The 26,616-nt window shown below is 37.5% G+C and overlaps 1 protein-coding gene and 1 long non-coding RNA gene across 2 annotated transcripts; one reads left to right on the top strand and one right to left on the bottom strand.

The window, feature by feature from the left end:
- The first annotated feature begins 649 nt into the window (after positions 1-649).
- On the top strand, positions 650-25,714 carry LOC124267210 (TNF receptor-associated factor 3-like). Its single transcript, XM_046702127.1, has 10 exons — positions 650-916; positions 2,481-2,585; positions 3,732-3,902; positions 4,396-4,476; positions 12,759-12,833; positions 15,192-15,311; positions 19,080-19,193; positions 19,874-20,224; positions 22,043-22,065; positions 24,697-25,714. Exons 1-10 carry the CDS (start codon positions 662-664, stop codon positions 25,427-25,429), a joined length of 2,028 nt encoding a protein of 675 aa, XP_046558083.1. The 5' UTR covers positions 650-661; the 3' UTR covers positions 25,430-25,714.
- Positions 4,699-6,983, bottom strand: LOC124267066. Its single transcript, XR_006895938.1, has 2 exons — positions 5,998-6,983; positions 4,699-5,006 (listed from the first exon to the last, which is right to left on the bottom strand). It is a non-coding gene; the product is annotated as an uncharacterized LOC124267066 (long non-coding RNA).
- Positions 25,715-26,616: the final 902 nt, after the last annotated feature.

Below are 26,616 nucleotides of genomic sequence, written 5' to 3'. Positions count from 1 at the left end.
TATTTCCCGAACTGTACATAGGCCCAGCTCGGGACCGACCCGGAATGAATGACTTTAATGCTTCTAGCCATAGTTATGAGCAAAAAAAGGAGCCATCGAAACAATAAATATCAGTCAACTACTCCAATATTTCCAACGTGTATTAATATTGAGAGCCGCGATGGGGTTGACTTAGTCCAGCATATATAACTAGACGACTTTGCACTATACCAAGGTGTGCTCGACAACTCGATGTAGGCCTTGGCTGGAAAACGAGTTTATTCATATGAACTAGGGTTGACTTACACTTACACTTAGTTACAGTCTGTATGTCTTGACTGCTGGACCCCATCGCGGTTCTGAATATGTACCCTCTACAACATTGGCGAAGAATTTCATTACATATGTCTCTGCCCTTTCTTCTAAAGTCATCGGAAAACATATATCCAAAACTATATTGTTAAAAATACCCAAAGTGTTAAAATATAAAGACTTGTAGTAACTGCACGGTAAACCATCCCGCCATCCAATGTATTCTTTATTGTATATTCTTAACACCTTATGACGAATCCCTTAGTAAAACTTCTGTTGTGTTCATACTTAGCCCATACAATATTGACAATGTTGTGATTGAGTAACTTCTTTTAAACCATTATATTTTTCAGGTTCCCACTGGTTTGAGATGGCTAAAAAAAATAGCGGAAGTCCTCTGTCGTCCCTAAGTTCTGATTCTCTTCATCTGATTCCCAACTTTGTTCATCTCGAGGAGCGTTTTAAATGCCCAGTATGTTTAGAGGTGCTAAAAAATGCTGTTCAGACCTCCTGTGGTCATCGCATGTGTGAAGAATGTAGTTTAAGTATTTTTGCAAAAGGAGAACCAGCCCAGTGCCCAGCATCAGATCCTGAAGAACCATGCGAACCAATTTACAAGAAACAGGTACCCACACTGAGATACTACAGTACTATACTATTAACTTGTTACAACAGGGTATGAAACTCCCCAAAATAACAAACACCAACATTTGAATTTTATTATATTATAAAAATTAATGGAAAACAGCAAAATACCTATTGAGTTTGAGTGGGGTGAGTACAATTTATTTGTTTACTCAAAGGAAAATTAGGATACCCAATTATAAATTGAGATGAACACAAGCAAGTACATAACTCAATGACCCAAAAAGTTATCTGTAGCTCTGTATGATTGAATGGTATTTGATTCCTTGAAATTGTGTCTACAATGTCGATAAACATCATGTGTTGGCCACTTTCCAGGAGTTATTGAGTATTTGAAGCATGGGAATATTTCGTTTGAAACCTCTGGCTAACTCAGTTGGTTCCAAGTGAATTCATGTGCTTCAAATACTAATTTGTCACTCTATGCTCTTTTCTTATACCTGGCGTACATATCTGTAGTACATGTTGTGACACTTTGTTTTGAAACTTTATGGTTTTAGCGCATACATACATCCTTCTTGGTATTATCGTTTTTTATCTTTATTGGTTTTTGTTTCCATCTTCGCCTTCATAATCATACAGGTATGATGGAAATGTATATATTTGGAGCGTCACATGAGGCATGAGTAGTAAGCAGTAGACCTGATGACTGTTGTGTTATTTATATGAATGTACCACTGTGATTATGAGAAGCATCAAAATATTTGTCAATTCGATGCTGACACAGTGTATTTTTGAGGTGGGTAAGAAACAGATTACTGCACTTGCACCTGTCAGATACCATTCATCTTACACTTTACGGTTCTGAAATGGATTTCACTTTTTTTTAACGGTTTCAACACTTTGAAAGATAAATGTTACCTGATACTTTTGGTCTAATCTTTGTGTAGTTATACATAGCGACCTACAAGTTAAAAGATTTAGTAAGTTAGCAAGTCACTGTCCATTAATGAACACATTACTGTATTACAATACGTTACTCTCACTTCCTGGTTTTCCCCTCCATAATATTGCCATAATAATGCTAAAAGTAGCATAAAACCGTACTTAATATGATCTTTTCATGCAAACATAAATGTTGTTACTTACATATTTTGAATTGTTTGAAGCCCATAACTGATGGTGTTTGAATAGTTTAATGAGTTTTGTCAACATTGTTGAACGCAGCATAGTCATGCTTTATCCAAGCAACATGTAAATAACTTTGTATGGACAAGGCGAATTGTTAATTGAACCAGGAATGACAAACAATACGATCAGAGCAAGAAAAATGATGTACCGGTAAGTCACAGAGACTCCCCATTGGCATCCATAACTTTATAAGTTGAACAAAGTCGGTGCAAGTGTGGTCATTCCTGATGAGAGATTGTAAAAGGATAGAACTTTCTGTATGTGATTTTCTTTCTGATCCCAATTCACCTTATAATAAAGGGTATTATTATGTCAGATATCATCATATAATTCTAATGGTAATCTGTTGATTTAAGCTAATTCTATTTGTGACATAATACTGATTTAGCCATTTATGGGGCATCCTCTTTCAGCTCTTTCGAGATGCAAGTGCAAGACGTGAAATTCGTCAAGTCCCAGTCTACTGTCAGAATCGTGCACAGGGCTGTACGGTGACTGTACCTTGGAGAGACTTGGAAGTAGGTTTGATTGATGATATAGTATCAGCACATGAATGAGGTTCATATAGCTAATAGAAACTATTTACAATAATTTCTTCTGAAAGAAAATTTTCAGTGTTTTTAAAGCTTTCTGTCCAAACAATATCATTAAAATGATTAACTGGGATCTTAATGTACCAGTATTTGTTTTCGAGTGTGTCTGTGCACTTGTGAAGATGTTTTGGTGTGGTCTTTGGAATTTTAGTGTGCCATGAAAAGAGTGTTTTTTATCCATATCCATCAATGTCATTGTAACATTGTTCTCAGTTAGAGAAAAAAGGAGCTCCATTTGCAAAAGGTTGCACCCTATTTCATTCAAATCATTAACCATCTATTCAGTTTCCGAATCCTGAGGTGTATTTTATGAATCTTTATGAAAATTCATGTTAAGCATTTTAGTAAATTCCTTTTAAGGATCAGTACTTTTTGGCCAGTGGTGTCCTCCTGTAAGTAGGTATCAAGACCTAACATAATGAGGTAGTGTGTTGTCATCATGAGGATAGTCCAGTTTCACTTGTACACAGTGCATCAGCCAAATTCTGTGATTAAAAATAAAGCTGAGGGAGTGCATTCAGTTATGGCAACCCACACAAACAAATGTTGTGCCTGTGATACTGGTGTGAACCAAATCTGTCACGATAAATTTAAACAAGTTTTTTTAGCACCTCATGCTCTTTGTGTTCATGACTGCATGACTGCCTCTCTCCGTTCTTCATGAAACTGAAAAACCCAATAATTGTCTACCAGGAAGTTTCAATTTTGATTTGTTGGATGATTTTCTTTTATCATCAAAACCTGATAATAGTAAAATTGACATAAAATGATAGACGGAGGGTTTTGGCAGTTGGATGATCACATTAGAAGCACTGAAATTTTGATATATTTTTTTATGTAATATTTTTCCAAAATGAAGGTCTATTCATCTCACATTGGACTTCTCTAAATAATGATGGTCAGCTTTTGGTTTTTCCAGGTGCTTGCAAACATTTTTTCTAGTTTGAACTTTTATCTTAATTTTTTTTTAAAACAATGCATGCTACAGAACCTCTTGTCATCCAGGATGCTTAATGAGTGATACAGATTTCTTGATTATATCTTTAACATATACACTGGTTTTATCCACAGAGCCACATGTCAAAGTGCCCATACCAAGGACTTGAATGTCCAAACAAGCAGTATGGGTGTAAGGAAGTTATTCCTTCTAAAGATATGGATCGGCATGTTCAGTCGGCATGTCAGTTTCGTCAGATCACTTGCAGACATTGTAAGACACAGTATCCTGTCAAAGATGATAAGGTAAGCAAATTTGCTCTGTCTGTCTTGGTAGTCATTGGGTGTGCACGTTTTACTTCTCTGAACTGATTGATTGATTGACATTCTAGAAGTTATTGAGTCAATAACAAAGCAAATTTTCTACGCCGAAACATCAATCTATGTAATAAACATATTATCCCCACGAACATATGCTTTGTTATTCTCTGAACTGGTTAAAGGGATGAACACAAAACTTAAAGAGGACATCTTAGACCATAACAGGACTCAAATATATTCATTGTACTGGAATCAGATCATAAACATTTTAATTATGTGACATATTTTGTTGTGTTTAATCATGTGTTTCCTAATTCAGTGTTCTAATGTAATAAAACATAATCTTGTTTCATATGGTATTTTGTCCTTGTATGATATTAAAGATTTTAGGTATAGCCAGAAAAGATGGAATCATTGTAATAGCTTAAAACTTTCCTTGGGAATGTAGGAATGCATTCTTACATGTTTTCTTTTACAGAAACACCACGAGGAGGACTGCCCAGAGACTATTATCCATTGTCCATTTAAATGTGGAGCACAACCTATGGCTAGAAAAGATGTGAGTCAATGTTTGAAGAGTTTCATTGCATATGCTGATAATATCAAAGGTTCATTTTTGTTGTTACAATAATTGCTTAATTACTTTGTAATTTGTGCAAACATCAACTGAACTTCTTTAATATTGTTACATGTCAATTTCCACATTAAGATAGTATTTAAACCCAGATATCTATACAGGAAAGAAGTTAGTGGGAAACCAACAAACAACAAAGACTTGTAGTAAGATAAACAATTGTATTATAAAATTAATTATGTTTACAAATATATTCCAATTACCCAATGATTACTGTGAAGTAATACAATGACTTTACATGTTAGAGTGGCAGTACATTTAGAGGCAGTAATAAGTCATTGACATAATAATATACAATACTATTGTTTTACAATAAATTAAACTTCCATATAACTGAGAATGTACAAATATTTTGTATTATTTGTATGTACGGTATATGGAAACTGACCGTCAAGGATTTTGTCAATATTGCTTCTCTAAAGTGTAGCATGATACTTCATGATATCCATCATGTGCTGAAAAAGCAAAACACTGGAACATCAATCTCCAGCAAGTTATATGGGGAAGTGATAAGTGAGAATTCATGGATCTGCTGATTACCATCATATAAACAATCCGGAAATGGTTCAGACACTCAAACACACTTTTTATGAAGGGGAGAATGTTTGTTAGTTAAAAAAGGAGCACAACTGAAGTTTGAAAGAATCCCAATCATGATCTACATACGTAACTAATGAATACCTCTTTTGGTTTCAAGTTCAAATTCAGACTTCTTCTTTTTGTGACTTGGTTTACAGGCGTATGTGGCCACCATACTAATTAGAATACAATTTTAAGAACATGTTTTGTACCAAGGGGGTTATCATCAGTAGTGTGTCAAAGGGTTATGTCCTTTCCTCAACAGATGAAGTGAAAAGCGGTTTTATGGTGGTTTTGTATGGTAATTTTCAAACCAACTGACCACATTTTTTGGATTGCAGCTGATACATTTGTTTCACATTTTGGAACGTATGCAGTATTATTCACAGAAATAATTTGGGAGTTTTTCACCATTCAAAGTTGGATTTTCATAAACAAGATGTTTTCCCATCAATGAACTCATTCAAGTACGAGGGTGGTTGGCAGCCACTTGGAGTACATACTGATGTGGTGGATAAAACACTTTCCAAGTTCAAGTTACAAAATTCAATGTCACTGAGTGAGCATTTCATTTCTGAAGATTTTCAAATTAACTGGACAGCAATGTGAATTGAAACTGAGTCTGAACAGGTTTGTTTCCAGGCTGAAATATAATGATGTTAACTTTGAGTTGTTTCACAGTCCAGGTGAACCAAAAGAAATGACTAATTGATGTTGCAGTGCTCAGTATATTTTGCAGGTTCAAAGGATAGCTACAGCTGTTAACAGGACTTACTAACTGCCGAATATTCTTTGAATTTACTATTTGCAAGACATCTTATACCTGTTTAATAGAGCAAAGAATATGAGAATATTTTGAACAATTACCATGTCTATGGAAACTGACTGTCAAGGATTTTGTCTGTACTGCTTTTACTGTTGAAATGGCTACCCAGATTTGATGCAGTCTGGATTTCTACAAACAAACAAAAAACATCAAGAGATGAGGTAATTTTGAAATTTATATGTTGTATTTCATGCTTATGATTATTACATACAGCAGATTGAGTTCTTTCCTTTTTGATGACAGGAAGTGCTTTTTCTGAAGAACATTGCGCTCTTGTAGCAAAAATAAGTAAGATTAAAATTAAATGTCTGCATGATCTGATTTGTTGTACTTGAATCACCTTTGTTTGACAACTGTTCCTACTTTAAACTTGTGTTTGATACTAGTCATGTGTTGGCCCCAAATCTTTGTGCGAGTATAACTGATTTTGCATAATGTTTTGCACTTTTCAGATATACAAACATATGTTTGTTACCATAGATCAGCAAATAGAGATAGTTTGTGGGTTGACGCTGCCAAATGGACGTCATCTCCCAAAGATAATACGTCTTTGGATTGTGATCTTTAAGGTGTGACGATCTGTGCAGGATGATGCAGAAAACATGTAATACAGATAACTTTTAACAGTGTTTTTTATTTGTTTGCAGCTGGCACAGACTTATACAGTGCACTGTAATGGAACAAAAGGACGGCAGCCAGATAATGCTGATGGATTGTAATGTATGCAAATGTGACTGAAGTATTTTCTGTCATCTCAGATCTAATACCGCCCACATCGACACATTGGTATCGACCTATCAGATAGGATTTCAGCCAGAATAGTGCATCGCCATTAACACCAAATCTCTGCTCAAGGGTATCAAGGAGTCTTCCCTGATCAATGGTGTCAAAAGCAGCTCTTAAATCCAGGAGTACCAACACTGCTGCACCATCCTTGTCAACTGCCCGAAGGAGATCATTCTCAATGCGAACAAGGGCAAACTCAGTACTATGGCCTTTCCTGTAGGCTGACTGGAGAACTCATCATCATCATCATCATCATCATCAGCAGCAGCAGCAGCAGCAGCAGTAGTAGTAGTAGAGTCTTTTACCTTGTTGTCCTTGTTTCACAAGTGAGACTGAAATAAAGTTAATTTCATGACCTCAGCTCACCACCACAAGATTATTTAACAGTTGAATTACCTCCCCTATTCCACTGGTTGTATTTGTTACCTGTTTTACATATGAACTATTTGTTTGGTAATACTGAAAGTTCCAGAAAATCTTTTATTGAAAAAATAAAATAATAAATGATAACAAAAAATAATGTTACAGAGGTAAGGCAAAAAAGGAAATTACTGAAAAAAGTTAAAAGTTTTCAACTGTAAAAGAGAAAGCACAGGAAAGAAAATTGATTTTTCTAATAGTGAATTTTACACATTGGTGCATATAATATCCAAATGCAGATAATGAAACATTTTCATAATTAACTTGGAAATTGATTAAAAATGATTATTTCCAGATATTACTTGATGACAAGGTTTTCCTTTAATTGAACAGCTGATATTTCTGAAGAACAATTGACCAGGTCACTACTTCCATCCATACAGCTTTTGAAAACCAAAATAAGAGTGCAATATCATATATTACCTACTTAGGCTTGAGATTTCTCTCCTTTCATATTCATATACACATTACTGTAGAAAATGCTGCTGTTTTAATTTCTTGTTTTCTATAGCAAAACTGCTGGGATGCAACTATCCAAATACATTACTGTAATTATAGCTGATTTTGAGTGGATTTCATTACGCTTCAAGGGACAGTGCATTGGCGGAAAATATTTCCTGAGTGTGACGTCACACCTTTAGGTTGTGCCTGATTCAGTTGTCAAACCATAGCAACAGAGCTAGCACTGCATAGCGAAACTTACTTCTTGTTTATTTTTCATTAGTGTTAAATTGGGACCGCCTCCGTGGTGTAGTGGTTAGAGCGTCCGCCTGGAGAGCGGAAGGTCGTGGGTTCGATCTGCGTCATACCAAAAGACGTTAATATAAGGGTAATGCTATTTTTGAGATAATTATCAGAAGACCGAGGTCTTCCATTAACTGCCCGACGAAGGAGGGCAGTTTAAAAAGACCGAGGGCTTCTGCAAATGATAATGCCCTCAAAAATAGCATTACCGTTATTATTGCTAAAATACATGGAATTTGTGTTGAAAAGAAAAAGGAAACAACAAAGGTATTTGACTGAAAGTTTACTCAAAACCAACTTCTGACGGGGTTGACTGCCCGAATGCAATTACGTCATCGAACAATTCAAGTGACGTCACAACAGAAAGTGACGATATTCGACCATGGCCTTTGACAAGACCATAGCCTGCAACATGTCAAACTATGTCAGTGTTCGGGTTTGATCAAACAACAACGTTAATAGTGCAATTGTTAAGGTTAGCACCAGCAAGAAAGCCAATATTACTGTATTTGAAGCGGGAATTCGGGTTGCTTTGACTTGTTTGCCCCAGAATATCTGCCAGTCCAAAGCCAATGTCAAATGAACCGTAAGCCCACGCACCCACTATGATGTCACTTGACAACAGAATTGATAGTGGCCCGTTGTTAAGGTTGAGTGGTCCAATATCATTTGCAGCGGCCCGCAAGTTTCTGATAATGGGAGGGCCGTTTCATGATAATTCCATGTATTTTAGCTATAAAATATGGTACTTGTAGGTCCCTGCCTGGCGCTCAGCATTAATGGGTACAACAAGGACTGGTCAGCTCGGAGTCAGTATAATGTGTCTGAGTGGGGTATTCATGCTTCACTGCGGCATGGTATCTCTGTGGGCTAGCACTACAAAACCAGCTTAAGTCTGGGCTAGTACAAGCAGCCGCACATACACATACACACGCATGCATGTCGTCATATGAGCGAGATATTCTTAAGCACGATGTAAAATCAAATTTCACCTCACCTCACCTAGTGGCAAATTGAGGAGAAAATGTGAATGTATTGCTTATGGATGAATTACAAAATACCGGTTGTCAGATTCTTTAGGTCAGAGTCCAGTGCCTATATTGCAATATGAATATGCCTTGGTTGTATGAAACCAGTCACCCTTCTGCTCAAAGTTCCTTGCAGACAGTTAAGTACTTCTATCACATCATCACATTTTTTCACAGTCCATTCAATGTGTTTCATTTTGATTGTCTTGACATTGAGATATTCATACATATTGTATCACTTTCTTCGTGAAAATACTTTAAAATGTGAAAAACTTTCCATGTGTGTTTTTATTCTCCAAATGCTGTCATCAAGCCCCATGGAAAGCTAGCAATAGATAACAGCTATGTTATCAGTCACAGTTCTAATAGTATTTCTCTGTGCTAAACGGTATGTAAGGCACATCAGGTCTTTCTGTTCTTATTTCAGAATAAATGCATTTATTTACAAGCAAGGTCAAGCAACATCCTGACCACTGGATAACAGTTTCAAACACCAAATATCTGCATCCTGTTAGATCGGATACCAGTGGCAAAGTTTGTTTTATGTGCGCATTTTGTTAGTTTACTCAAGACATAATTCAACTTATTTGTTGCCTGCAGTTAGAAACATGCATTCTTTGTCAATCCCTTTTTTGAAAGCAAAGATGATAATGTCAATACAGATTTATCTATGGCTTTTTGTTCATCAGTTGTGTATGTTTGATTGGCTGAAATTTTTCCTTATCCTGACTCATGTATTATTGCTTTTCTCCTTCCTCTTGCGAATGTTAGTGGAACACTTGTATCTCCTATTGAAGCTCCCTTCAATAAAAAACAGACGTAAAAACACTACTCACCAAGAGTTATCTGTCTGGCCGTTTTGGCGGGAAAGCGGCGCCACCGTACTCCCATGCTTCACTCTCTCCTTCTTCGCCCTAGTGGACGGTTGGGAGAGCACCTGTGTCTCCAATATGGCACTATGTCCTTTGATTATTTAGTTATTACCCTATAAATTACCTTTATAGGGGTTTAGGGAGTATCCTTCAACAATATGGTTTGAAATTTATTCGTATTTTCACTGTTTATTCACGTTTTTTGTACGTGATTGTTCAGTTGTTTACATTTCATGAAAACCTGTTTTCGTTGTAGGTTTAGGTTCGCTGCTGCAGACCCGCATTGACTGTGCCCTAGCTGCACAACAACATGTACTTCCAGCTATCGATGTAATCTTTATCAGCATTTAACAGAAATTCAAATTAATAAATAAAATTTCTCTGTACTTAGGCGTACTGGTGACAATCCAGGCGACTTTACAAGTCATGGATAAACCGGCTGAGTTCTTCACGAGCTGTCTACTGCTGTCAGACGACTTACTTCCATCCAGTGACCTGCCGGAGGTGTCCTCGGAGGATGGGCGTGGGATGTTGTCCGCCATTACTTCGAAGAAAAGGTCTTCTACATCGGACAACCCCTCCATGCAGACGAAGAAGAAGAAGCCATCCTCTACGCAGAATGAAGCCTCATACCCCTAAGACGTCTAGCAGCTCTACGGGGACTTCTGCGCAGACTACAGGGACCTTTCGGCCGACATCATCCCGATGGAAGAGAGATGACTTCATGATGAGCCGCTGCTGATCATCCCAGAGATACAGCACGCAGTCCGAGGGCGGCAGATGAGCGATCCCTGGACCAAAGCGCGCTATCAACACAGAGAGGGCAGCTCTACTATCATCGCAGACCTTCAACCCGTGGCCTTCATGCAGCAGTTCTCTCAGCAGATATGGAGATGATGGAGAAGCTCTTCCCGAAAGAAGAGCATCGCATGATGGAGAGCCACAGGGCTCTCATGCTCAAGTCATCACCCGCAGAGACGACCTGGACCTGCACGAAGGACCCAACACTGACGATACTTCGGAGAGGCCGTCCAGCGAAGCGACACCCAGAACCAGGAGCAGATCTGCGCAGGACGGCACGCTCATCTTCAGATGACAGCTCAGATGAACAGCCTTCGGACACAGCCTCAAGGACGTCATCAGCATCTCCAGATCGTCAAGGGCTTCACCGAGGCATTCACGAACCAAGAGACGCTCACCTCCACGCAGGTCTCCGCGCAGATCGCCTTACAGACGCAGCTCAACAGGCAGATCTCCACGCAGGTTACCTTTAAAAAAATGATACGACTTTTATTCTCCATATTTTCAGATTGTACTTGAATTTGGTTTCATTCGAACCTTTGTTTCTGTTTCAGAATAAGAGATTTTGTTTAAGTACAAGTCTGTTAAAACACTACAGTCTCTATGCCAATATGCTTGTCATAGCTTTAGTTTTTGTAATTGCTAACTGTACAATATCTGACTTGACATGAAGCATCTGCTTGTGGAAGATGGTAAGAAATACATTCTGGCTTGGGCTGCTAGTTAGGTTACACATCACGAATATTGGGTATCAAATACAAATATGGGCTAGCCGATACAATAACAAGCCAGCAACTGAAGTATTTATTATGCTTAGTGAAACTTTAACAAAATAAATTCTTTGACATGTTTTGACCAGTGTGAATATATCATGATAACGACCACTGACCACATTACTGTCTTTACTGTACATTGGTGTTGACTATTGTCCTGGATATATTGGTCATATTCCACTTTGCATATCTCACTTTGATAAATAATAACCCAATTCAAGTAAAAACATTTCTTTTTAAAAATGAATATGAAAATGAAGTATCCAATAAGAAAATAAAGTTTATTAGGTGTTCAGTTGAGTTTGCACAGTCAGTGATGTTCTCAATAATATTTTCAGAATTGTCTTAAAGCCAATATTGTGTTTCAGATATTTTTATAGTCATTTCATTTTTGGGTCAACTAATTAATTGATAAACCAAGTTGTGGTTATGCATAACATGAATCAAACTTTCTACCATGATTGATGTTTTTTTCCCAAATCATTTCCCATTTTAAGACATAAAGGGGGTCCTGATGATATCTTACCCTTACTATATAGGATGTGTGTATGATGGACATAATTGCCATTGCTTACAGGCAGTTTATTTCTGAAGGCATCAAAGTGATTAGGCATTTTCTAATGATAAAATTGCCCCAAATTGGCCGGCTCTAGCTCTGTCATTTAGTATCTCAAACTAAAATGGCAAATAGCTATCCATCTGTACATGGAGAGGATAGTGCTCCTGCTACTATTGCCACTGTGAAGTTCCAAAGGTGAAAAGAGAATCTTATCAGGATGACCTTCCAACTGCCACTACTATGAAATGTTTCAATACGACTATGGTTGATGGACTATCTCTCAAAAGGTAAAAACATTACCTACCAAAATTACAAGGCCAAAACCTTGTGGAACACTCATGCAAATTATGTTGTTCCACCAGGACAAAGCAGTTGTGCCAAAGTATGTTGATGCCATGGCTGTGGCCCTGAACTAACTGAACATCATCTATACATGTTGGGCTAGTACAAGCAGCCGCACATACACATACACACGCATGCACGTCGTCATATGAGCGAAATATTCTCAAGCACGATGTAAAACCCAATTTCACCTCATCTATACATGTATTCCCTAGACTTCACACTGTGAAATTTCAAAACTTGAAGAAAGTACTGTCTGACAAGCATTATGCCTATGTCAATTTTGGAGTATTTACACCATCATTAGGAAACCTTCTACACCAGTGGGCTCAAGGCACTCCAGCATTGTTGGCAGAAGCAGTGTGGATTCTTGGAGGGAGTATTTGAAAACTAATTTGCATCATTACTTCCTAAGGACCTTTCAGCTGCCCAAATGGTATCTTTTTCAGTTTCTGAAGACAATTGTTTTTGTTTTAGTTGAATGAACACAGCAAATCATGCCCCCAAAAGCCCCATGAATGTCGTTTCAAGTCTGCAGGCTGTACGTTTGTGGTGAGTTTTGCTGTTGTGATTCCTGCTGTTATGAGATAATCAGAAAAAGAATAGTCCACTTTGACCATATATAAAGGAAAACAAATGTGTAGAAATCATGATAAAGTATTTCCTTAACCTTTGTGAAAGATTAGTGTTTGGTTGAATGGGTTTACATGCAATGCAAGACTGGTGAATGTATTATTGTGAAACTTTTAAGATGCAGCAAGATTTCCAATAAACATTTACCTTTGGGGGATTCCTGGTAAGAATCTTGAGCTCCAGGAAGCTATGCTAATTATCTCCTGTTAGGAAACACAGAGTGGATTATAAAGGTCAGAATGTGTGTCTCTCTGTCTGCCATCTATTTCCTGTTTCCAGAGTGCAGAACATTTAAACCACTGAAATGTTTTGGATGAAACTTGCTATACAGATCAGTCTAATGGTGAATCTATGCCCTTTGATGATTTATGTTTTCATGAAGACTAGTTGGACTTTTACAGCAAGCACTTCCATCACTTTCAATCTGATCTGGTGCTCCTTTCATGAAGCAACCTTACTAAGGTTAACCTTAACTATCATACTAAGGTTACGTTAGTGACTTACGATCACCTTAGTGCTTTGTGAAAGGAGGCCCAGAACTCCAAAACGAACATAATTCCTTATAAAACTTGCTGTACAGATAAATCTTGGGGTGACCTTTTGCTTCTAAAGTACTGTCGGAAATAGAAAAACTTTTTTAACAATTTATGTGATTAATATGAGAAAGTGTGAAATATCTGTTGAACTAAGTTCGGCGTAACTACAGTCTGAGTGGTAGGGAGGTAGGAAATATGAAAAAAGGACTTTATTAAGGAGAGATTAGTGCAGAAATGAGCAATGCTCTTTTTTAAAGTCCAAAGCGACTTATTTGGACCGTGTCTTTATACAAATTAGTGTGCGATGATATTGCATTACAAAGGACACTTTTTAAATGCCCATTTTGAAATTAGACTTCGCTTCATTACAAACGATAGCTGACATAAAATATAATGATTTAATACCAAAACTAGTAAGGATGTAGCTATCACTGAGTCTCACCATCACGAAAAAACAAACAAGTGAGAGGGGTCGTCTCAAAGCAAAACCAGGATGGGTGTCACAGACGGTGGTTAGGGTTGGGCTGGGGGATATACATATCAGCTCAGATAAGATAATCCTTTAGGAGAATTTACAAATAATATCCAGTCCTGTTAATCTTTGGGTGGTCATGCCACCTATATATTTTAAGACAATTAATACGATGGCTGATTTAAGCTTTTCTATGGGTATCATACTCTCTTACATATCTCAATATAAACTTTATGAAAGAAAGACACGTTAGATGTTAATCAATAGATGAGACATATTCAACACACATGATAAAGCATAAATATATTTGAGATGACCCCTTGTGCCTGTTGGCAGCACATGCATTTCATGCCAGGTGAGTTGACAGTCCCTCGTCATACCTGGCTGAGCGACCTAATTGCCATCTATAGTCTGATCTATTATTTTGCCCAATTTTACAAGTAAACATGCTTTTCTGGATATCCTATTATGCATTGCACTAAATGCCCAGTTAGGCCGATGTCGGTTATTTGGACATTTGCTGTTTGCAATTGTGTAAATTTTAGGGATACAGAGTAACAGCCTATAAACAGTTTTTTTTCTATTATCAACAGTACTTTAGATGATTTGTGATTTTTAGAATACTGAACCATGTTATATTGCCTTCATTAAACTTAATGGCAATACTGCAGAAGTGGGACAGAAGTAGCCAGACTCCATGTCTCGATTGCACAGGATCATGAACATATGTCTTTTACTAATACTGGTACCTCTTGTTATAAGAATTAACTAATTTCAACTCGCTTTAGAGCCATTTGAACTTATGTTGTTGCATGTTAACCAATCATGAACAGCAGAAAGAAATGTGTTTGTTTGCCCAAAATTAGATCATTGAAGGTAATTATTTTGAAATATGTCTCTTAATAATATACATGTATATCATTTTGAGATTTTGCATACATAATGCTTCTACAGTTTGGAATGAGCAAATTTAAATCCTTTGGATCCACATCCACGTATGTTGCGTCAGTCAGCTTCATCTATAATCATTTTATGTGTTTTAACTTACCTGGCTTCTATTTTGTGTAAAGTAAACTGAACTGTTACAATGGTCTACAGTTTATTGCAGGCTTTTGAAACATTTGAGTCCTTTTACTTCTTTTATCTTGTTATATCTTTGTCCTCAGTATTTTTGAACAACAATGATCATTGCAAATGTTTCTAAGTAGTTTTCATTTGGTAAATATCCAGATGATCTACAGTGCAGTGTCACTGTTTTGTTTATCACAGGGAACAGAAGCTGATATTGAAGAGCACATCAAGAAGAGTGTAAATGAACACCTTGAGCTAGTTACTATGTACACAGGCAGTATGGAGCTGCAGAGTTTTGAAATTCGATCACAGTTACAGGTAAACAAATTGTATATGTGTAAACACCATGTATCTGATTAAATTTGAAAATTAGAAATGAGTGTAAATAGGTTTTGAGGATGGTTATTACCATCAGAAAAACTAGTGAAATACATTTGCTACCGGTATGTGCTTCCAGTAAATAAAACATGTAAACTTGAACTATAGACCAAATAATTAGAATGAATCAAATTTATGATGTAATTTGATTGCAATGTTCATTTGCATAAGTTCAAGTTGTTACAATTGGTGGAAATCACAGAACAAACACAATCCAGTGATACTATAAAGCTGCTGAGAAAGTCAGAGATATAAAACAGAGAAAAACAGGCCGTTCACAATCAGTATTTGAATTGGGGGGATGAATATAATAAAATATGTTTGCAACAGTCATTGAGTCCCATAAAAGACATAGCCATCAACATGACTTTGCTTTTCAGTAAGTGTTAATATTATGCACCAATCAACAAGTTATTTCAAGAATCTGATGAGGCTGTTACCTCAGTAGAACACTGGCAACCCACCAGTGTGTCACATCTCAACAAAACATTTAATCATTAGATCCTTATTTTCCGAAGAAGAATTGGGGCTGTAAATTATCGAAATAGGATGTACGGGGCAAAAAGATGAAGCTATTTGTTTGGCATGTATTGAACCAGTAAGTTTATTGTTCTCATATTTTGAAGGTGCCTTTGGACAAGAGGCTAAAGTCGCAGAGTTCTTCCGTGCCTAGTTATAGCCAATTATGTGTGCTCAACAGGACACTATTGCTGTCAGTGTCTGCAGATCAGTAATAATGTGTGCTCATCAAGACATTGCAGACTTCATATCTGGAGACAGATTCAGAACGTGCTTTAATGTTTTGAGACAGATTCAGAACGTGCTCATCAAGACACTACAGACTTTAATGTCTGGAGACAGATTTAGAACAAGTGTTCTACAAGATGCTACAGACTTGAATGTCTGGAGACAGATTTAGAACAAGTGTTCTACAAGATGCTACAGACTTGAATGTCTGGAGACCGATTCAGAACAAGTGTTCTACAAGATGCTACAGACTTGAATGTCTGGAGACCGATTTAGAACAAGTGTTCTACAAGATGCTACAGACTTGAATGTCTGGAGACCGATTGAGAACAAGTGTTCTACAAGATGCTACAGACTTGAATGTCTGGAGACCGATTTAGAACAAGTGTTCTACAAGATGCTACAGACTTGAATGTCTGGAGACAGATTTAGAACAAGTGTTCTACAAGATGCTACAGACTTGAATGTCTGGAGTTCTACAAGATGCTAACCCGATTTAGAACAAGTGTTCTACAAGATGCTACAGACTTGAATGTCTGGAGACCGATTTAGAACAAGTGTTCTACAAGATGCTACAGACTTGAATGTCTGGAGACAGATTTAGAACAAGTGTTCTACAAGATGCTACAGACTTGAATGTCTGGAGACAGATTGAGAACAAGTGTTCTACAAGTGTTACAGACTTGACAAGATGCTACAAGATGCTACTTGAGACTTGAATGTCTGGAGACCGATTTAGAACAAGTGTTCTACAAGATGCTACAGACTTGAATGTCTGGAGACAGATTTAGAACAAGTGTTCTACAAGATGCTACAGACTTGAATGTCTGGAGACCGATTTAGAACAAGTGTTCTACAAGATGCTACAGACTTGAATGTCTGGAGACCGATTTAGAACAAGTGTTCTACAAGATGCTACAGACTTGAATGTCTGGAGACCGATTCAGAACAAGTGTTCTACAAGATGCTACAGACTTGAATGTCTGGAGACAGATTTAGAACAAGTGTTCTACAAGATGCTACAGACTTGAATGTCTGGAGACAGATTTAGAACAAGTGTTCTACAAGATGCTACTGACTTGAATGTCTGTAGACAGATTTAGAACAAGTGTTCTACAAGATGCTACAGACTTGAATGTCTGGAGACAGATTTAGAACAAGTGCTGAGCAAGACACTACAGACTTTAATGTCTGGAGACAGATTCAGAATAAGGGTGTTCTCCCATTTGTGAGAACTTCCAGTTGTGAGACACATTATTTATGGTTCAGTGCACACAGGTTGTGCTTCCCCATTCCTACGATGAAAGTGGGAACAGCCCTGCTGCTGAAGAGTACCCGCAGGATAGTCCATTAATGAGTTAATTAACACAGAAGACATTGTTCGTTGAAGAGCATTTATTGTTTTCAATAAAGAACAAGTTAGATACTGAAATACTGAAAAAGTTAATCATTTTATTTACACAGAAGAAATAGTTCATTAAATATTTCATTATGATTTATGATTCACACATTTTGATGATTAACACATTTGATTAACTGTTATGATGTTTGCGTGTCATTATAAAACACTTTTGTACATGGGTCCATATTTGGAGATCTTGACACTTTTCATATTTCCAGTTGTTTGCCGACTGCATCAAGATACTGCATGTGATTTTTCGTTCCATCGGCGAGTTGATCTTTGAGTCTATGTAGGCGATTGTCTATTTCCCTATACACGCGTTCCCTCGATCGAGGGCCTCCCAGGGCGAGTTGGCACAGCTTGGTCTTCTCTGCCTTCTCTATTTTCGGAGGCAGTGGACATCTTCTGGAGGATGGTCATGATCGGTCACATTCAAAACAAAGTCGCCGACTTTAGTGCATTTGCCGTTGCACGTTGTTTTTGTACATCTCCAATAGGTACAAGTCTGGCGCTGCTTGTTCTTGTAATACAGGCAGGGATACTCTCCCCGTTATATAGTCACCCTTCTACAGGTAACCCTGAAAGAGCACCTGAATACTGCCTCGTGAACTGGTGATATATTCTACTTGTTGAAGGCCTGCCATAATGGTGATCGGAAAGAGCAGTCAAATTTTAATAAATACATTTGGATTAATTATAGTTACAACAGTTATTGCTAGATTTTTCAAACACGTAAATCTGAATAGGTGAATTACTTTCTCTTTCAAATGATCACGAAGTTACCTACACAAAGCGTTTATTTTTTTAAAGCCATTTACCTGAGTAGGTTAATTACTTTCATTAAGTTACCTCCACAAGATTCAGTTAAATAGTTAATCCCTAATTAGCTGGGGTTAATCCATTCTATCAGATAGGGGAGTAAGGTGTGTTTTCTTTGCTAATTACCTACTCCACTGTCTCACAACTGGGAGTTCTCACAAATGGGAGTAGAGCAGAATAAGTGCTGAGCAAGACACTACAGACTGAAATGTCTGGAGACAGATTTAGAACAAGTGTTCTACAAGATGCTACAGACTTGAATGTCTGGAGACGGATCCAGAACAAGTGTTCTACAAGATGCTACAGACTTGAATGTCTGGAGACAGATTTAGAATAAGTGCTGAGCAAGACACTACAGACTGAAATGTCTAAAAAGATTTTGAACAAGTGCTCAACATGACTTTACAGACTTTAATGTCTGACGACAGATACAGAAGAAGCGCTGAACTATAATGTTTGGAGACAGTTAGTGAACAGGTGCTGAACAAGACATTATAAGGCATGGACTCATTCACGTACTCACACACCAACATTTTTACCCAATTTGATCAAATGTATCTCAAAAGGATACACATGCAAAATAATATATTAAATTTAGAAGAGTCATATATATACAGCAACAGTTTTATGTTCTTGACACAGCTATCAATGACTGCATAAAATGTGAAGTGAATATTGTTGCTATTCAAGTCCAAGTGAGCAGCAATTTCTCTCAACATGATAATGTTGTACTTGATCAGGAAATCACCCAGCAGAGAGATGCCCTCCGTGGAGAGCTGACAGCTAGAAGTCAGGAGAATGAGGAACTGAAAGGGAAAGTGGGATCTCTAGAGAAAACACTCAAGGAATTGAGGGTATGTACTTTAATAGCCATCCGATTTCAGTGGACACTTTAAATGAAGTTTTGGATATTATCAGTGTTATCTATATTGCCTTTCCTGTTGATTTAATCCTACAGATTTAATTTTTCAGAAGAATGACAGATTGATACAAATACCATCAAAAAACTGTTGACATGTTTGATAAATATATGCTGTATTCATAAATGATGCTGCTTGCTTTCAAAACAGGGAAATGGATCAATACTTTTTCAGGAGGTGATATTGTATGGCAAGAACAGACAAATGGGAAGAATTAATGAAGCAAAAAACAAAGTTCATTTATGTTTAATGGGAAGAATGTTCTTTGCAGTAAAAGTACGGGTAATTGATCATGTTGCACAAATCAACAATGTAACAATGTATGTCTTTGTAGTAAGAGCATGAATGTAATAAATGTAGTGTGAATAAATAGTGTTTGATGGTCACAGGTGCTTTACATGCTTAGTAGCAATTGCAGAGGTGATCATGAAAATATTCTGCCTTTCTTGTCATGAATGGCTGTGGATTAATACATTATAGCTGATGGGAACTACTGGTATTTCTTCAGCATTACTTGTGTACTGTTAAGAAGATGCACAGACCCAAGAAGATGTAGAAATGGCCAAACAGAGATTAGGACAAGGAGATGACATCAGATTTGTATTTGGTTTTAGGTTAAGATGGTTGGTTTGACAGAAAGAACTATCATTCTTGAGAGAAGGTTGGAAGAGCTGCCAAGAAAAGAACAGATTGAACAGCAAAGTAGAGACCTACAGGCACTGAAACAACGTACAGAGGAGCTTCAAGGACAGGTTATGAATGCAGAGGGAGGTTCAGCTATAGCAAGATATGGAAGCCTTTCGACTATGGCTGGTAATGGCCATTGGATTTTGAATTTGATGATTTTGACAGCTGATTTCTATACCCAGGGCAAACATAATAAACACCCACACATAACAAACAACAATGCTGCACATTGTTCTGCTCAGTGGAAACATTCAGAAATATACCATGGAATGCCAATAGTCATTGCCTCATAGAGGAGCGGTCAGAAAGCAATTATTATGATGATATACTTGAACAGTGCCTCTGAATTGATGAATTGGAAGTGATCAGCTCCAGAGCTAACCTTATGTGCGAGCTCTATAAAGACCATCACCCAAAGAAAAGTGTCTGTATAGTGAACCTGATTTTGAATTATTTGTACTGCCATTTTTGCATAATACCAGTTTGGTATTGTACACACTGTTATGGAGTTATCAATATTAATATGGCTTTCATCATCTCAAAAACCTGTTGCTGGAATATTTGAAAAAGACAGGTGTGAAAGCTATCACACCGGGAAACATATGGTAATGCAGTGAACAATTCATGAACAAGGTCAAAATTAAACAGAATGACTACAAAACAAAAAACCCAACCAACAGTATCCCAAATGCTGTGGCAGTCAATGAAACAAATGGCAGTATCACAAATATGAACCGACAAGATCCCTTGTAGAAAATGCTTGTTACAGATTACTAAAGTGAGTATTTTTATGCAATGGGTTGACCTGTGTCAGAAAACTTTTGCCGACTCTTGTCCATTGATCTTTGCAATGCCATGCTTCGCTGATTTGGGACCATCAACATTGTTACCATGATTCCTGGAGCCTTTAAAGACCTACCTTTTCTAACTACTCAATCGAGTCACATCAAGTACTGACACCCCAACCACAAGTAATAATTTATCATATATACTGTAAGCCATTAAAAACGCAATTTGACATTCATACTTTCTGTACTCACACCAATTTCAACAGATATACACCTAACTGGCAGATATGTTTTAAGTGAACATCTGTGAATAATTTCATCTGAAAATGTCCAGTCAACAACAACATCAGTGACGCAACAACGACATCAAACAAAGGAGGGTCACTTGCAGTCAATATCGTGTGTCCACCCGTGCGCTGCAAGACATGCTCGCAGTCTTTGGGGCATTGAAAGACGCACATTTCTCAGGAACAGCTGTTGGATGGTCTGCAGCCTCTGATGGTCTGTGGTCTGATCATGACACCACCCCCACCAAAACGATCATGTTCAAGGACACAGTTTGGCGCAAGTCTTTCTCCTTTACGTCGATAAATCTGTGGACGTCCATCTGCAAAGGATAAGTTAAACCTGGATTCATCTGACAAAATGACATCTGGCCATGTCCTGTTGCCAAGATTGGCCCCATTTGCTGCCCATCGCTGTCTGGCAAGTCTGTGGCGATGCAATAAGGTTGGACCATGGTACGGGTGACGACACCGGATGTTGAAGGCAGCAAGGCGTCCTTGCACCTTTTGGGCGCTGAAGTGACGTTGACTTGTCCCAATTGTCCTCCTTGCCTCATCATCAGCTGTTTGGAACCGATTTCGCAAGTGTGAAACTCGGATATTGCGGTTTTGTCGAGCTGTTATCACAGGTGGTGCACCAGGTCGCGGACGATCAGCAACACTTCGGGTAGCCTGAAAACGTTGTCTGAGTCGACTTACAGTGGATGGATGCACATTAAAGTGCCTAGCAATCATCACACCTGAAGCACCTTGGCTGACCATACCGATAACCTGATTCCTTTCGTCTTGTTTCAATTGTGGCATTTTCTCAAAGTGATTGAGTTCCACAATTCCTTGTGCTTTTACAGGGCCTGGGTGCAGGTAATGCATGTGCACAACGTGTTTCATGAATGTGGTTGTGTTTACGAGAAATGTCAAAGGTTCAGTTTTAAGTATCAAAGTTCATGTGAGAGGAATGCTTCGGGACTCGAACTCGCAATGGCCCGAATAACAGCCTTTTATCCCTACATCCTCTGTATCACAGGCAAAAACTTCAATAGAACTTTTGTGAGTTTCAGGACAACAAATACCAATTGCGTTTTTAATGGCTTACAGTATATATCTGAGATACATTGAAAACAAGTGTCCAAGCAATGTTTTCAGAATTAAAATGATTTTGTGATTGGATGGGTAATATTTGTTGATTTGTTTAATTTATTTTTTTCATTCATCCCAGTACCAAGCAGGACAAATGTTATGTCTTCGATTGTAAGGTATCAAACAAGGATGTAGATAAATTTGTGGTAGGGAATGATGCTACAGTCAGTGTGTAATGATCAACTTATCAGTGCATTTCAAATGGCAATAGCCTGATGACATTACATTAATGACATTGAAAATGATAGTTAACATTGATACCAAGCTAAACTGTCAATAGTATCTACTGCCCAAATGTAATGGAAACTTAAGTTATTCATTTGCATTCTTAATTCACTGAGCCATAACACCACATATATATATTTGATTGCACTTTTTGTGCTGGTGATTAGGTGGTTCACTCTGAGCGTGGGTTTGAATCCCAGATGGGTTTCGATAAGAAAAATACTAAAAACTGAACTTGCATTTGCATGTTGCATTTGACCACATGTTAAAAATGATATATTCGTACCTTCATCAAATGGAGCGGTGCCAATCACGTTTGTCAGAGGTTTACCCAAAATATATGATCTAGACTACAAGTTGTCAGACTTCCAGTTTCATGTCAGTGGGTTAGATGGCTGACTTTGTAGGCATCACGCTGAGAATGTGGGTTCGAATCCTGGATCAGACTCAATCCAAAAATGTACTAAAATCTGTAGTTTGCAGGGAAAGTGAAATCCCAAATATAACATGTTGCTAACGCATTCAGTTTTTAAATTACATTACATCAACGATAAAGGACCTCAAAATGTAAAACAGAGTAGCTCTAACTTCAAATTGTGTATACATTTATAATACACCTTGATGAAAGAGACATGGCATCCATTCAGAGAAAGTTAATAAATCTGTGTTATGGTATAGTAGATATCATTTAATTGTGCTATGCTAGCTTTTTCACTAAGCCAGGACCTCATTTCATTAACAATCATTACCTAGGAAATGAACTTTGTCAGAGGATCAAGTTTGATATATGTGCCTTTTCCAGTTGTTTTTAGCCATATTTGTGTGGCTAACCACATCAAAAACTTGAAATTTAAGGAAGAAAAAAGGCTTGTCAGCCACTCCAACATGAATGATGTTTTTCATACCAATATACAAGTCAAAGTTTTCATTTTTATATCTGATGTTTCCAGTGGGCCATTTGCTTTTTCCTTAAAAAAAAATGCTTTTGATATAATTAAAAACTGAAGGTTTGTTGACATTAAGTGAAACATAATCTTTTATGAACATTTGGAATATTAGGTGTGTATTGACCTGCTTTTTTATCCCACCGGCATGTAATGCGGTGGGATATAGTCGTCGCCTCTCCGTCTGTCCGTCTGTCCGTCCGTCCGTCCGTAATCATTTTGTTTCCGGAGTATAACTCAAAGACCATTCGATATTTTTTAAACAAAATTGGGAGATATGTCAAACATAACCTAAGGTGGTGCCTTTTGCTATTTACAGATTATTGTCATTTTTATTTTTCTCGGTTTCCATGGAAACGTTTTTGACTTAGTCTTAAAGAAGGGTGGGCTTCGTTTCCGGAGCATAACTCAAGAACCGTTCAATATATTTCAACAAAACTTGGTAGTTATATCAAACAGATCCTAAAGTGGTGCCATTTGCTATTTGCAGATTTTTGGCATTTTTATTTTTCCCGGTTTCCATGGAAACAATTCGGACTTAGTCTCAAAAGTGAGGGGTAGGTTTGGTTTCCGGAGCACAACGCGAAAACTTCTTAATACCTTTCAGCAAAACTTGGCAGATATGTGAGGCAGATCCCAAAGTGGTGCCTTTTGCTATTTGCAGATTTTTGTCATTTTTATTTTTCTCGTTTTCCATGGAAACGATTCAGACTTAGTCTCAAAAGGGCGGGGTAGGTTTCGTTTCCGGAGCACAACTCGAAAACTTCTTAATATCTTTCAGCAAAACTTGGCAGATATGTGAGTGAGATCTTGAAGTGGTGCCTTTTGCTATTTGCAGATTTTTGTCATTTATTTTTTTCATGATTTCCATGGAAACGATTTGCACTTAGTCTAAAATCAAGCTGGACTTTAAGTAACTGTCAGATGATTTGTTCTTTGAAAGATGTGGGGGCCGGGGGGATATGTCATCTTCTGATGACTCTTGTTTTATTAAGGTATGAAATGACCTAAATACCATCCAGGATGCAGTGTTTTCTTCACTTTCATATACCTAAACATATCAATACTTACAGCAATATATAATCACTTCTGGGTTACATTATATGCATGGGATGTACAGAGATTTACTGATGTAATATCTTAGATGCAGGTCACATTGACTGACGCTAATCTTGGTTAGTAATAGAATCGATAATCTATGAGATTACAAACATAACTTAACAATGCCATTTAATGAATGTGAATCTGTCAATTCCTTATTCAGTTTGATACAAAACAAATATTCCAAAATGCTCAACTGGTCATCTGCATAAAGTTATAAGGGGATCTAAGGGGTTAAAAAAGAAAGACATTTTATATGTTGATCATTGAGGGTTGTCATGAAAATGAAGTGTTTATTATATGCAACATGTAAGAACAGTAATGATTGTTTACAGGAAAATGCTCTATCTGATATATCTAAGTGGGAAGCTGGTAGGAATTGTAATTTCCATGAATTTAAAGTTTATGTTTGTCATTTCTTTACAGATGCCTTTACAACTCAACTGGCAGCACATGACCGACAAATTGGTATCCATGATGTGCGAATTGCAGAAATGGATCTGAGATTTCAGATTTTGGAAACTGCCAGCTATGATGGGGTCCTGCTGTGGAAGATCCGAGACTACACGCGCCGCAAGCAGGAGGCTGTGAGTGGGAGAACCCTGTCACTCTACAGCCAGCCATTCTACACCAGCAAGTATGGATACAAAATGTGTGCGAGGGTCTACCTGAACGGCGATGGCATGGGCAAAACAACACACGTGTCATTGTTCTTTGTCATCATGCGTGGCGAGTACGACTCTCTCCTTCCCTGGCCGTTCCAGCAGAAGGTCACCCTCTACTTGCTGGACCAAGGAGTGGAGCGGCGTCATCTGAGCGATCATTTCCACCCTGATCCCAGTAGCAGCAGCTTCCGCAAGCCCCAGACCGAGATGAACATCGCATCTGGGTGTCCTCTGTTTGTCAGCCATTCTGTCCTGGAGAACCCGACAAACAACTACTTGAAAGATGACACAATCTTTATCAAGATTGCAGTTGAAACAGCAAATTTACGTATTGTTTGAAACAAGCAACATGTCTCAAGAGAAATTGCCTCTGGATGATTATCCAAACAGAGAGCAGAAAGTTTGTGTTTCAATGTATGTCATAAAAAAAGGCATGAGGTGTAGGAGTCAAAATTACTGAAACCTTTCTGTAAGATGATTGTAGTTTAGAAATGTTAAAAAATTATGTAGCTGAAGCTAAAGGGCATTTAGACAGGAGCTACCAAATCAAATCCACCCATATATTTGTTAATCATTGAAATTCCTTATCCAAATATATATCAAATCTACATAACCATTCTACCCATGTATATAATATATATATAAAAAAAAATACCAGCGCCTTGAGCAAGCACTAGTTGCGTGGATATGTGAGCTATATAAATATCCTATAATCATAATCATAATAATAATAATATTTATTCCACCTAATCTCAACAGGAAATATTGTATATTGTGTCACTTACCGGGGTAGTATTGAGAAAATACCAATCGCTCAAAGGGCATTATCCACTATATTGTTTATTGATTTTGGTGAGAGGCTTGTGAATAATTTTTTTGTACTGTATTATTTTTTGGGAGGAGGCGTCAAAGAAAGAAGCAGGAGGATTTAATACTGGCATAGAGCTGTATTCTGTAAATGCAATTCACTTCGTTGCTGATATTTATGCATTTTTCGTACCTTTTTCTCAAATCATTGTAATATGAAAAATTTAAATATTTCATTGTAAGTAATATTTTATGTAAAGAAAAAATTTTAATCTTATTTTGGTACATAAGAACAAGAAGTAACTATGGTTATGTAATTTTCCTCTTGGAACTTTCTTTGCTGGACGGATGCAAAGGGACCATGGGCTGTGTGAAAGTGTGAATGAATGACTGACTGGAAATGGCATTTTGAAATACGGGTATCGTGCTATGGTGATAATATAATGTATCACTTGTGTGTGAAAGCTGTGCTGAAGCTGTATCTATAAGCACAGACACTGAACTGTCATACCAAACGTTTTGAGACTTGACCTGTCTGGTTCTTGTCAAAAAAGCATGTGAAAGACAGTTAATAGTGACCATTTTAATCATGTTTGAATGTTTGAGAATGGAAGATGTATTCATAGGCTGCATATCTCTTTTTAGGTTTCAAATATTACTGTCACTCCTTCAAGTTGTGAACATATTGTGGCTGTGTCAACAAAGAAGAAGTCATAGGT

Source organism: Haliotis rubra, unplaced genomic scaffold (assembly GCF_003918875.1).
Source record: "Haliotis rubra isolate DU_JTF1 unplaced genomic scaffold, ASM391887v1 Scf13, whole genome shotgun sequence".
Lineage (NCBI taxonomy): Eukaryota > Metazoa > Mollusca > Gastropoda > Lepetellida > Haliotidae > Haliotis > Haliotis rubra.
Note: the sequence above shows the minus strand (reverse complement) of the source record. Positions and strands in the feature narration are given on the sequence as shown.

Bases quoted from the DNA above. Each gene is read 5' to 3' on its own strand.
- LOC124267210 (XM_046702127.1), top strand. From the start codon at position 662: ATGGCTAAAAAAAATAGCGGAAGTCCTCTGTCGTCCCTAAGTTCTGAT. The intron at 4,477-12,758 runs GTGAGTCAATGT...TTTTTGTTTTAG, and splicing joins AACCTATGGCTAGAAAAGAT to TTGAATGAACACAGCAAATC. The intron at 19,194-19,873 runs GTATGTACTTTA...ATTTGGTTTTAG, and splicing joins AAACACTCAAGGAATTGAGG to GTTAAGATGGTTGGTTTGAC.